Here is a 13,249-nt window from a genome sequence, read left to right as displayed (position 1 = left end):
GTCCCCTTGAGTTATGAAGGTGTTTCTGCATGTAGACGGTCTGCAGAGTCACGAACCCTCAAAGGACACCCTGTAGCGAGTAAAGCTCTGACTCAGAGAAGACCTGTCTGCTGCCCCAGAACGCCTCGTTGGAGATTTATCTTTCTCCATTTGTTTCTTCCGGGAACCAAAATGGACCAATCGGTGGAGCTCCTCACACACCAGGACCTTTAGCGTACATTTTCAACTAGCCCATTGACTTGCATAGAGCTCCCTGAACGCTGGTAATAGACGAGTTGGGATCGTGAAGAAATGCTCTCCGCAGACCCATTCTCACAGCGTTATAAACATTTTTCTTTCTCAATATCAAGCCACACTTATCGTTTTTACTTTCGCGCTGTCCCGCCGACCCGGAAACCACACCAGTAACCCAGCTCACTGAGCAGCGAGCCTCGCAACGTCCCGACCAATCAGAGCACACTGGGCTCACAGGGAGGGGGGGGGGGGGCAGGAGCTCCAACAAGCCGTTTAGGACAGAGAGTGAATACACAGACTTTACAGAGATGCTGTGAGAAACCAATGTGAGTTTGGAACATTGAACAATTTAAATCTATTCTAGTCGACCTCAACAATGGAGTTATGATCAGTAGAAATGGCCACGACATGGGACCTTTAAAGCATGGAGACATGTCACAGTAGAGACACTACATACTGACATACACCTGAACATGAGGATAAACTGTCCTCTTTAAACATTTCCTGCATCTTGAAGCATACTTCAAAGTCTGTGTGTTTTGGTTTTTGTCTCTTTATTTAATTCAGTTGCAGACTATTGCTGATTCAGTCTCACATCTGCAGCTCATTCCAGGCTGCAGCGTCTGATGGGGGGTTATAGCAGTGGACCATCACAGCATCCAGCTCACTGTTTATCTGATTCTCAAACAAAAGCCTCCCACTTCCTGTCTGCTTAGCGCCTAAAATCTACAATCTACACGATCTTTTTCCTCCTCTTCCTCCTTTACTGCCTAACACGTGATCCCCCTCTCTGAGCAACGAGGAAGATATATTCCTCCAGAGACTCAGAGCTGTGTTTCCTGACAGATGTAAATCAGAAGTGATGGATTAATTAAAGCTGAGAGTAGGCTTGGAGTCATTTTTGGCGTCAGATCAATAATACTGCACTTTTCTGGTGGACATGTGGCGCCCCCTGGTGGTCAACAATTGCAACTGAGTGTGTTGTTGAACATGCTGTATTTAAACTCCTAGAACATTTGAAAATGTGTTTATAGTGAAATGTACAGGCATTTTGATTAGATCAAATTTCGTAACTTTGATTTATTGTCAAGTTTTATCAAATTCGGAAAGGCAAGTATACAAAACATCACACAGTTTGATATTCTACTACCTTAAATCGTCTTTTATTGCTCCCTACTGGTTGACTGTAACTTCGTGAACCCACATTTAACGTTAAAGCCCCCAAAAAACTTGGATTGCTTAAGTCATTTTACAAATAAATGTTAAGTCCTTAAAGGTGGGGTAGGTAAGTTTGAAAAGCCGTCTCGAGATACACTTTTTGTTATATTCCATGGAATGCTCTTAACGTCCCGATAGCAATGAATATCTGAAGTGCTTTGACAAAAAATCCATAAAAATAGTCATCTGTGGAAGCCGTGGCGCTGTAAAGAGCTTGACCAATCATCTGAGCCGGCCCGGCTAAAGTAACTGGATGGCCTACCTGCCTGTCAGCCTTCCATCTGGGCACAAGCTGATCTCGTGCCCTCATTGGTCATGTGCGCGTTCGTGTGTGTTGGAGGCGGGGCTCTGTAAGGAAGTGGCAGATTTCTTCCGGCTGTGTATTTTCTAATTCTATCGCACTCGAGCTGGTTTCTCCAAAATGCCCTACCCCACCTTTAAGTCATTATTTACTATTACCATGGCCACAATGAGGACATACAGTCCAGAAAACATGTGAAATCCAGATTCATGCAAACATATAAAGTGCAACAAGCACACCAACAGTATAATTTATTCAATAAATTAACATAAACCATCATAGCAACACGTCTGTACAGCTTCATAAGATAAATACTAACAGTAAAGCGTGTCCATGCGCTGATTCATCAGCACCTCAAGACATTGTTCACTTGAATAAGACACACACACATATGTTTAACCCGACGGAGCAGCAGCAGGAGAGATCCACACAAACCAACCTGAAGCAAAACAAGGATCATTTCTCATGTGAGATAACATTCCCTGCATGCCTGCCCGACTCTGCTTTTTCCAGTCCTTCTGCCGTTAAGGAGCTATAAGAAGAAACCCCGTCGGTATCAGGGTCGGATATTTTAAGATTTAAAGAGAACAGTCCATGGGAAGAAGGGCAGATCTCTGCTTCTGGATTATTTATTACAGGCCGAGATAAAAATGAACCAGGGTGCATTTTTGTACCATGAAAACAAGTCACTTGTAAGGATGGGAATGATAGGGTGCCAGGAATTTATACTTTATACTGATTAAAGTGTAACGGCCATGTTGGCGTATTTATGGAGTGCAGCGGACGAGCTGCGTATATTCAGGCCAGCACCGTGAAGCCAGGGCAAAGAAGGGCAGAAATGAAAGATTTGGACGAGGGTTTGAAAGCATAACATGTGTTTGGATACTTGGTAAAGATCAAAGCAACAGTCAGCAGGTGCAGGACTTCATATGAGAGCCGACAGATGGCCTCCTCAAAGCAGAGTAAGCTCAGTGCGCCTGCTGGCGGCTGAACGAGAACGATGTGAGAACAGCCAAAAGTCCTGAACGGCGACCTCCGTAACCACTTGGGAAAAAAGAGTGAAAATGTGCATTGAGTGTGTGTGTGAGTGTGTGTGTGTGTGTGTGTGTGTGTGTGTGTGTGTGTGTGTGTGTGTGTGTGTGTGTGTGTGTGTGTGTGTGTGTGTGTGTGTGTGTGTGTGTGTGTGTGTGTGTGTGTGTGTGTGTGTGTGTGTGTGTGTGTGTGTGTGTGTGTGTGTGTGTGTGTGTGTGTGTCGTACAATTCAGTAGTGGGCATTTAATAGTGGAAGTTAGGAGACTTTTGTAACATTTCTTTGCAAGGTGTCATCATTGCGACATGAAAGGTGCAATGAGAACTTGACATGAAGTCTCGCGAGATCTCGTGAGAGTGAGGAAATTGTAGCAACTTTTTGACAATGTGGACGTGACTTTCTGCAATGTTCAGAAAACCTTCTCAAATGTAAAGTGTAGCACCGCAGTGTGTTTATCATTCCGTGCTCATCCCCTATTCCCATATGAAATGGTACCTTTGCGTTTCTCTGTGCCGCAGCTCTTTGAGGTTTCACATTTTACCGACTCAACACCTCATCCTCCTCCTCCTCCTCCTCCTCCTCCTCCTCCTCCTCCTCCTCCTCCTCCTCCTCCTCCTCACTGATAGCACAGGTAGCCGATGATGAGTTTAGGTATGTCCAGTTTTTCTATGACTTCCAGAGCTCTGGTTTCCAGCATCGCCCTCAAAGCCAGCCGGCTGAGCTGCTGCAGGTTCATGGGGGAGGCTGCAGGGACGAGAGCAGAGTGTTATGGAGTACTATTAGACCTGTCTACAAAACAGGGGTGGGAGAAGTACTCAGATCTGGTGCTTGAGTAAAAGTAGAAGTACTCAGATCTTGTACTTGAGTAAAAGTAGAAGTACTCAGATCTTGTACTTGAGTAAAAGTAGAAGTACTCAGATCTTGTACTTGAGTAAAAGTAGAAGTACTCAGATCTTGTGCTTGAGTAAAAGTAGAAGTACTCAGATCTTGTGCTTGAGTAAAAGTAGAAGTACTCAGATCTTGTGCTTGAGTAAAAGTAGAAGTACTCAGATCTTGTGCTTGAGTAAAAGTAGAAGTACTCAGATCTTGTGCTTGAGTAAAAGTAGAAGTACTCAGATATTGTGCTTGAGTAAAAGTAGAAGTACTCAGATCTTGTGCTTGAGTAAAAGTAGAAGTACTCAGATCTTGTACTTGAGTAAAAGTAGAAGTACTCAGATCTTGTACTTGAGTAAAAGTAGAAGTACTCAGATCTTGTACTTGAGTAAAAGTAGAAGTACTCAGATCTTGTACTTGAGTAAAAGTAGAAGTACTCAGATCTTGTACTTGAGTAAAAGTAGAAGTACTCAGATATTGTGCTTGAGTAAAAGTAGAAGTACTCAGATCTTGTACTTGAGTAAAAGTAGAAGTACTCAGAACTTGTGCTTGAGTAAAAGTAGAAGTACTCAGATCTTGTGCTTGAGTAAAAGTAGAAGTACTCAGATCTGGTACTTGAGTAAAAGTAGAAGTACTCAGGTCTTGTACTCGAGTAAAAGTAGAAGTACTCAGATCTTGTGCTTGAGTAAAAGTAGAAGTACTCAGATCTTGTGCTTGAGTAAAAGTAGAAGTACTCAGATATTGTGCTTGAGTAAAAGTAGAAGTACTCAGATCTTGTGCTTGAGTAAAAGTAGAAGTACTCAGATCTTGTACTTGAGTAAAAGTAGAAGTACTCAGATCTGGTGCTTGAGTAAAAGTAGAAGTACTCAGATCTTGTACTTGAGTAAAAGTAGAAGTACTCAGATCTTGTACTTGAGTAAAAGTAGAAGTACTCAGATCTTGTACTTGAGTAAAAGTAGAAGTACTCAGATCTTGTGCTTGAGTAAAAGTAGAAGTACTCAGATCTTGTGCTTGAGTAAAAGTATAAGTACTCAGATCTTGTACTTGAGTAAAAGTAGAAGTACTCAGATCTTGTACTTGATGAAAATGTATAAGTACTCAGATCTTGTGCTTGAGTAAAAGTATAAGTACTCAGATCTTGTACTTGAGTAAAAGTAGAAGTACTCAGATCTTGTGCTTGAGTAAAAGTAGAAGTACTCAGATCTTGTACTTGAGTAAAAGTAGAAGTACTCAGATCTTGTACTTGAGTAAACGTAGAAGTACTCAGATCTGGCACTTGAGTAGAAGTACTCAGATCTTGTACTTGAGTAAAAGTAGAAGTACTCAGGTCTTGTACTTGAGTAAAAGTAGAAGTACTCAGATATTGTGCTTGAGTAAAAGTAGAAGTACTCAGATCTTGTGCTTGAGTAAAAGTATAAGTACTCAGATCTTGTACTTGATGAAAATGTATAAGTACTCAGATCTTGTGCTTGAGTAAAAGTATAAGTACTCAGATCTTGTACTTGAGTACAAGTATAAGTACTCAGATCTTGTACTTGAGTAAAAGTAGAAGTACTCAGATCTTGTTTGTGAGTAAAAGTAGAAGTACTCAGATCTTGTACTTGAGTAAAAGTAGAAGTACTCAGATCTTGTACTTGAGTAAAAGTAGAAGTACTCAGATCTTGTACTTGAGTAAAAGTAGAAGTACTCAAATCTTGTACTCGAGTAAAAGTAGAAGTACTCAGATCTGGTACTTGAGTAGAAGTACTCAGATCTTGTACTTGAGTAAAAGTAGAAGTACTCAGATCTTGTACTTGAGTAGAAGTACTCAGATCTGGTACTTGAGTAAAAGTACTCAGATCTTGTACTTAGTAAAAGTAGAAGTACCAGAGTGTAGGAATACTCTGTTACAACTAAAAGTCCTGCATTCAAAATATTACTCAAGTAAAAGTAGAAAAGTATTAGCATCAACATATACTTAAAGTACCAAAAGTAAAAGTAGTCGTTGTGCAGATTGGTCCATTTCAGAATAATATATATGATATGTTTATAATGATTGATCATGAAAGTGTTCTCAAAGCTGGTGAAGGTGCAGCTAGTCTGAAGTACTTTGTAGACTGCAGAGTAGCTGGTGGATTTACTCCAGGTGGAACTAAAGATTAAACACTTGATTATATTTCACATCATTCATCCACATCTGTGAAGTAACTATCGGAACTAAAATGCGATCCTTGCTCGCCATCTGCTGGTGATAAGTCGCTACTACACTGATACACTTCCTGGTCGTGTTTCAGAGGAACTCACTTTCATAAAACTGGAGACAGGTAGCAGAGGGGGAGCTGGGGGTTGTGTAATCTACAGGTTTCTTGTCGTGATGATCCCTGGCGTGGACGTTGGCTCCGAACTCCACCAGGATCTCCACCATCTCCACCTGCTTGTTTTTCGCAGCGTGGTGCAGCGGCGTCTCGTGAAGCCGGGCCGCGTTCACCTTAGCACCTGAAGGGAAAAGAGCTTTGATGTCAGCTGGTTATTATATCAACAAATACACAATCTGACTTATCTAACCTGGTTCTTGGTTGTTACTAAATATATCAATCTTCAAAAGACAGTTGCAAATACAAGTTTCCTTTCTTTTTTTACACATTTGTCTGCATTTTTTAATGACCACCCAATGGCACAACACAATTCTGTTGAAACAATAAAAGAGTAGTCTATATGAAATAATGACATGGTAAAGCTTATTTTTGTACTATACTCCTTTGTGAATTAAATGATTTCTTATTAAAAAAAGAGCCTAATTTCCAGGTTTCATATCAGTATGTAGTGTCTCTACTTTAAAGAGTCCTCTCCTGCTGATGTTCAGGTGTATATCAGTATATAGTGTCTCTACTTTAAAGAGTCCTCTCCTGCTGATGTTCAGGTGTATATCAGTATATAGTGTCTCTACTTTAAAGAGTCCTCTCCTGCTGATGTTCAGGTGTATATCAGTATGTAGTGTCTCTACTTTAAAGAGTCCTCTCCTGCTGATGTTCAGGTGTATATCAGTATATAGTGTCTCTACTTTAAAGAGTCCTCTCCTGCTGATGTTCAGGTGTATATCAGTATGTAGTGTCTCTACTTTAAAGAGTCCTCTCCTGCTGATGTTCAGGTGTATATCAGTATGTAGTGTCTCTACTTTAAAGAGTCCTCTCCTGCTGATGTTCAGGTGTATATCAGTATGTAGTGTCTCTACTTTAAAGAGTCCTCTCCTGCTGATGTTCAGGTGAGTCCTCTCCTGCTGATGTTCAGGTGTATATCAGTATGTAGTGTCTCTACTTTAAAGAGTCCTCTCCTGCTGATGTTCAGGTGTATATCAGTATGTAGTGTCTCTACTTTAAAGAGTCCTCTCCTGCTGATGTTCAGGTGTATTATCCATTTACTTGAACAGTATGTTTTTAACAGTTGATTACCATTCAATTCAACTGAAAAACTATAACAAATAATAATAATAATTTTTTAAAAAACGTTTTATTTTGATTATGTTGTTTTCATAATCGTTACAAGCCAAAATCGTAATTGCGATTAAAATACGATTAATTGAGCAGCCCTACAATATGACTCCATTCAATGACATTAATGATCATATTGAATAATCGCCCAACCCTCATGTAAACCCAGTTTTAGCGCAGGTGGCAGGAGATATTATTACAGGCCAGCTGACCTGTCCTTAAATTCCTTCATTATTGAAATCAAAACAGCTCCACCATAATCCATCTTCCTAGATTTAGAAATACAATCTGAGGGTAAACAAGATCCAAATATAAAGCCGTGTGACATCTGGTCCGGTACATTTCCCAACCCTGCTTTGCACTGACCTGCGTTGAGCAACACTTTCACACACTCTGTATGTTCGTTAGCACAAGCTACATGTAGCGGGGTCCCGTAGTAAATATCGTACGCCTCCAGATTTGCACCCATGGCGATCAGGAGCTTCACGCAGTCTTCTTTACCTGGAGAATAACAGGAGGCTATTGAGTAAAATAATGTTATGTATAAACCCGCCTCCGGAACTCCCTACCACCCAGAGGAGGGAAGTAGTGGAGTACAAATACTTGGTTACTGTACTTAAGTACATGTTTCTGGTATCAGTACTTTACTCCGCTACTTATTTTTCTGACGACTTTTAACTTTTACTTCTTACATTTTAACACAAATACCTGTACTTTCTACTTCTTACATGTTGAACTCAAATACCTGTACTTTCTACTTCTTACATGTTGAACACAAATACCTGTGATTAACATGATGATTCAGCCTCTATGGAGAGAGACATCAAGCATGCTCATTTCTGACGTGGAGCTAATCTGAAGTAAACATTAATACTGCTTTCTATTCCTCCATCTTGTGACTGTGTGACTCCCTCTCTTGGATATCAGCATGTGAAGGACACTGCTCATGAACTAGTTGATGCTCTGGATGTGATGACTCCTTCCCTTCTGGAGAGGATCACAGATACATGGATCCTGATGTTGAGAGAAAGTCCGAATTTTTTCAGAAAGTCATAATTTAGAGAAAAAGTAGTTATTTTGAGATTTTTAGAGAAAGTCATAATTTTGAAAAAGTCATAAATTTAAGAATATTGAGACAAAGTCGTAATTTTGAGAATTCCGAGAAAAAGCCATAATTTTAAGAAAAAGACAGGGACTAGTTGATGATCTGTATGTGATGACTCCTTCCATTCTGGAGAGGATCAGAAATACATGGATCCTGAGATTGAAGCTGAAGCCGGGGACGAGTGAGATTTTTCTAACAACAAAGAGACAGGATTTTAAAAAGGCATGTGGAGGCCCTCACCTCCCATGCAGGCCTCGTGGAGGGGGGAGGGGGTTCGGGAGGTGAGGGCGGGGTTGGATTTGGCGCCTCGTTCCAGAAGGAGCCTCACACACTCCAGACTCCCCGCTGAGGAGGCCTCACACAGCGGGGTGCTGCCGTCCACGTTCCTCGCATCCACCTGAGATAGCATTAAAGGTCCCCTATTATACTGTTTTCAATATATTATGGGTCTCAGATATATACAAATATATACAAAAACTTGTCTATGATGTGTTTTGCTAAAAAATAACAATGCATGCTAGACATCTTAGAAACGCTGATTCTGGAAAAGGAGGGGGTGCTTGTGCCTGCTCAGAATTCTACGGAGATACAGCTAAATGCTGCCGTGATTAAATGCCATATCATGTTCCAAACCACATCAAGGATTACTTTCCACAAGGTGAGTTCCTTTTTTCATTTCCTGCTTTTTTACACATGCTCTCCAGCACAGGTTAGCTCTGAGTATTAGCGATGTTTGCTAATGTAAACAAAGACCATATTACATCCAAAACACGTGAGGCATTGTTTCTGATAGCAACGTTTCTGATTGGGCCGTGGGTCCACATTTCCGATATTACGTCATATCAGACTGGATCAGCTCCGGTGCACCCCCGTTTTTAGAGATTTGGGTACGGAGGAAAGGATGTTACACCTGTCCGTCCTGTCTGTCTCACCTGGGCTCCGGCGTCCAGCAGCAGGCGGACACACTGGGTCTGTCCCCGCAGACAGGCCTCGTGCAGCGGGGTGATGGAGTCGACCGCCACCACGTTGACGGAAGCTCCGCCGAGGATCAGACTCTGCAGCTGGGACGTCTGGCCCTGAGACGCAGCTTTGTGCACCTCCGTCCTCTCAGACCAGCAGCCTGCAGGAGGGGAGACATCAGGATGCTCACCAAATATGACCCAAATATCTGGCCGGTGGTACCCATAGACTGTGACTGTACATGTATACTGTATATGGTACCGCAGCATCAGGCCTAAAACCACCAGACTCACGGGCAGTTTCACTCCACAGGCCTAAGACTGTTAAACACCTGAACCTTTGAAAGGACATCCATAACATTCATCTGGTTGCAACTTACTTAATTCATCTAATATGTCATATTCCAATTACTTGTATATAGACTCTCCTTCAATCAATCAATCAATCAATCAATCAATCAATCAATCAATCAATGTTTATTTATAGCCCAATATCACAAACGTTACATTTGTCTCAGTGGACTTCAAAGTTTGTACAGAATATCAGTATGACAATACGACACCCTCTGTCCTTAGACCCTCTGTCCTCAGACCCTCTGTCCTCAGACCCTCTGTCCTCAGACCCTCTGTCCTTTGACCCTCTGTCCTTAGACCCTCTGTCCTTAGACCCTCACATCGTACAAGGAAACACTTCCAGAGAAACCCCACAGTTTAAAGGGAACATGGAGAAACCTCAGGGAGAGCAGCAGAGGAGGGATCCCTCTCCCAGGACGGACAGACGTGCAATAGATGCCGTGTGTAAATCGAAAAGATAATACATTTGCAACATAGGTAGTCCAAATGTGTGTATAATAGGACGATGAATCCACGAGGATATCCATCAGGACCGATGATCCAGGACCACAGCCACAGGCACAGCAGGGAGTAAAGCTTCAGACAGAGAAGAAGACACTGGTTTTGTTTTCACAAAGGCTGGTAACTGATAGTGGGTGCTGGAGATGTAGTAAAATGTGTGTTTTAAGGCACAATGGAAACTCTCCAGGGACTCTTAGGCCTGCAGCATAGAGACACTTATAACAGTGGTCAGGCAATGATAAGATAACAGAGCCTCTTCAAAGAGGGGAAGATAAGAAACCATACAAACTTCATCACAGGTAATGAGAGGATATGTGGGTACACAGCTACAGCTTTTACGAATGCAAAAGAGACTAGTTTGAAACGTGACCTCTCCTCTTTAAACTCAAATACTGTGTCTGAAGTCAGGAGGCTTGTTTAATTGACTAAGCGATATCAGTGCTGTGTTATGTTCAGAGACATCAGGCACCAGTCTTTGCTGTGGCCAAAATAATATCTATGACGGAGGACATTAAAAATAGACAATGTTGGGGGTTGATGTAAAGATCGATTCCACTCTCATATTAGGCAAAAGCTAAAGCTCGCTGTGTTCCTGTTTCCTGTCTTGTTGCTACATGCGGCTGCTGCCACTCAACTCTCACCCTCACGTAAGACAACAAACAAAAAGGTCATGTTTTCCTAAAAGATATGAGATACTTTAGTCACAGCGAGAAGGGATCGTTGCGGGATTACTACTCTGAGTATACATATTGCCAGTCTCTCATTTCCGTGGAACATTCAGTAACAGTCCCTCTGGCATCCTGCCCATGTTTTAGGAGGACAACAACGAGATGTAACTTGAGGCTTCACTGACATTTGACTAATCACAATGTTTAAGCAAAATTGAAGAAGCTTGCTGAAAAGAATGTGCCACTGCTACCAGATCATCTTCCTGCCTACCTCGTGAGTATTCTTAGGACTTCAGACGAGACATGGGAAACATGTGGGCTGATTTTCTGATGAACAATTGCAGATGCATTTGGAAAAAGTGTATATCATTCCGTCTCAGTGGAAAGGCTGGAACAGATCTGTAATACCTGCAGACGTGGATTACATAGGAGGAGTCTCTCATGTTATCCACACATGCAAACATATTCAAGAGCATCCTTTGGTATATATTGTGTTGTGTTCATGTAGATTGAAAGGCCTATAGTTTGGTGGTAAGATGTCCTCCATTTACACAACAGTTATTTTTCCTAAAATGTAAGGCACATCCTACAAGCGGAACATTCTGGTTTATGAAGAGTCTGGTGGTCAGAGTGCAGATGAGGCTGTCTTGCACTATTTCTATTCTATTCTATTTGTATTTACTTGCACTATTGTATCTGTTTAGCCTGGGAACTAAGATTTCCATTGACATAACTACACTGTATATATGTTCATTTTTATTTTTATTTATTTCATATTTTAAAGTTACTTACCTGTGTATAATTGTATCGTTATCTTTGATGTTATCTTTAATTGTATTCATCTCTAATCTGTGTCTTATCTTACCTTAAGATGTTTGTCAATCCTCTTGTATGAGTGTATAAATAGACAACTGTTACTTAATTATTTGAGCTCTGCTGTAAATATGTTGTTTAATGTACACTCTGTACATTTTGTATATAGTAGTAGTACATTACATAATTGTATCACATCTTAGAAAAGTAGTCTTTGTATGTCTCCTCAAATACTGTACAAGGACTGATTTAACCATACTTACTGTATATGCACACCATAGTTTGTTGTCAGTATCCATACACACTTATTGCAGTAGTAACACGTGTAAAAGAAGCTACAAATGGGATTAAAGTACTCAGAATTAACAAGTACACTGCACTTACTTGACAATACCACTGTCACAAGTAAAAGTCCTATATTCAAATGTATTTTTGTACTTTGTTTACAGCCGAAAAGCCTGTGAAATTACCAAGGGGTGAAAACAAATCTTATTGTCATCTGTCATAATTCCTTATTGGCTCAAAGCAAACAAATACTAGAAATATAATGTATATCCCTGAACTGTAAAGGCGTATAGAGAGGAAGGAAACGAACATATTCAAATAAAAACAAGTAGGCCTAACCTCAACATTGTACTTAAGTGTAGGACTTGAGTAAATGTCCACTCAAGTCCAACACTCGAGCTACAGCTAATTAGCATTCCTCATCATGACACATGTGGATAACGTTACATGCCGGTCAAACCGGGCCGGAAAAGGTCCCAAAATAACTAGATATTCTGACCGGAAATGTTCTCTATTTCTCACACTCACCAATGTCGCCAAAGAAATAATCTCGGTCACTTTGAATTTCCATTCCGTCTTATTTTGTTTAGGAAGGAATAAGGCAGCAGAGGCAGAGACATGAGACGTAAACAGCGAGCTGGTGATGTTTACATCCCGAAAGAAGCACTGGTTGGTTTACATGCGGAGGGAATCATGTGACATACCTAGAACTCGAAGTGCATGCTGGGAGTTGTAGTTCTTACGTTTGATAGGTAGATACTTTATTGATCCCAATTTGGGAACTTATTTCAATTATTTGTATTAATTATATCATATTATTTGAATGTGTTTTTTTGTTTTAATAGTCTTTGGTCACATATATTACAAGTCACAGATAAGGTATGTTACTTGCTATTTCTTCAACTACATTCATGGCAGTAGTTCCAATAGTTGTTTTCGTGTCCTTTTTTAAGTAGTTAATTACTGTAACAACAAATCTGACAGCTTTGCTTTACAATCATTTTCATAACATTTGCTTATATCTTTTTTGATTCTAGTAATGAGTTATTTTTAATATCCTGAGAGCGTTTCCTCTTACGTTGACCGATATACCACCCTCATCTTTATTTGTCCTTTGCTTGGAGAGAGAGATTGACTTATTCCCAACTTCTAGTAATGTTCTTTTAAACATACTGTATATATATTCATAGCTTAGCTGAACTATTAAAATCTTTAATATATTAAAACTTATCCCATTTCGCACAGCTAAACACCCATTTCCCTAATATTTCCACTTGCTTTCTTGTCTTTTGTAATAACAGCCTACACTGGGAAGTAACCACTAACCAATGTTTATAGTTACCTATTCATTGTGATTTTAAAACCCAGCAGATATGCAGTAAGATTTAAAAACTCTACGCCCTAAAATTTGAATTTGAGTAGGATGCAACTATTCGGATGG

At 40.6% G+C, this 13,249-nt stretch overlaps 1 protein-coding gene across 1 annotated transcript; it reads right to left on the bottom strand.

Moving 5' to 3' along the window:
* Nucleotides 1-3,398: 3,398 nt before the first annotated feature.
* On the bottom strand, nt 3,399-12,481 carry LOC117439054 (ankyrin repeat and SOCS box protein 13-like). Its single transcript, XM_034074767.1, has 6 exons — nt 12,337-12,481; nt 9,161-9,348; nt 8,469-8,625; nt 7,490-7,624; nt 5,940-6,131; nt 3,399-3,527 (listed from the first exon to the last, which is right to left on the bottom strand). Exons 1-6 carry the CDS (start codon nt 12,377-12,379, stop codon nt 3,400-3,402), a joined length of 843 nt encoding a protein of 280 aa, XP_033930658.1. The 5' UTR covers nt 12,380-12,481; the 3' UTR covers nt 3,399.
* Nucleotides 12,482-13,249: the final 768 nt, after the last annotated feature.

This window comes from Pseudochaenichthys georgianus, chromosome 23 (assembly GCF_902827115.2).
Source record: "Pseudochaenichthys georgianus chromosome 23, fPseGeo1.2, whole genome shotgun sequence".
NCBI classification, from domain to species: domain Eukaryota; kingdom Metazoa; phylum Chordata; class Actinopteri; order Perciformes; family Channichthyidae; genus Pseudochaenichthys; species Pseudochaenichthys georgianus.
The sequence above is the reverse complement of the archived record's forward strand: the minus strand, read 5'-3'. Positions and strand labels throughout refer to the sequence as shown.

Bases quoted from the DNA above. Each gene is read 5' to 3' on its own strand.
- LOC117439054 (XM_034074767.1), bottom strand. From the start codon at position 12,379: ATGGAAATTCAAAGTGACCGAGATTATTTCTTTGGCGACATTG. The intron at 7,625-8,468 runs GTGAGGGCCTCC...GTTATTCTCCAG, and splicing joins CCACGAGGCCTGCATGGGAG to GTAAAGAAGACTGCGTGAAG. The intron at 6,132-7,489 runs GTCAGTGCAAAG...TTTTCCCTTCAG, and splicing joins GAAAGTGTTGCTCAACGCAG to GTGCTAAGGTGAACGCGGCC.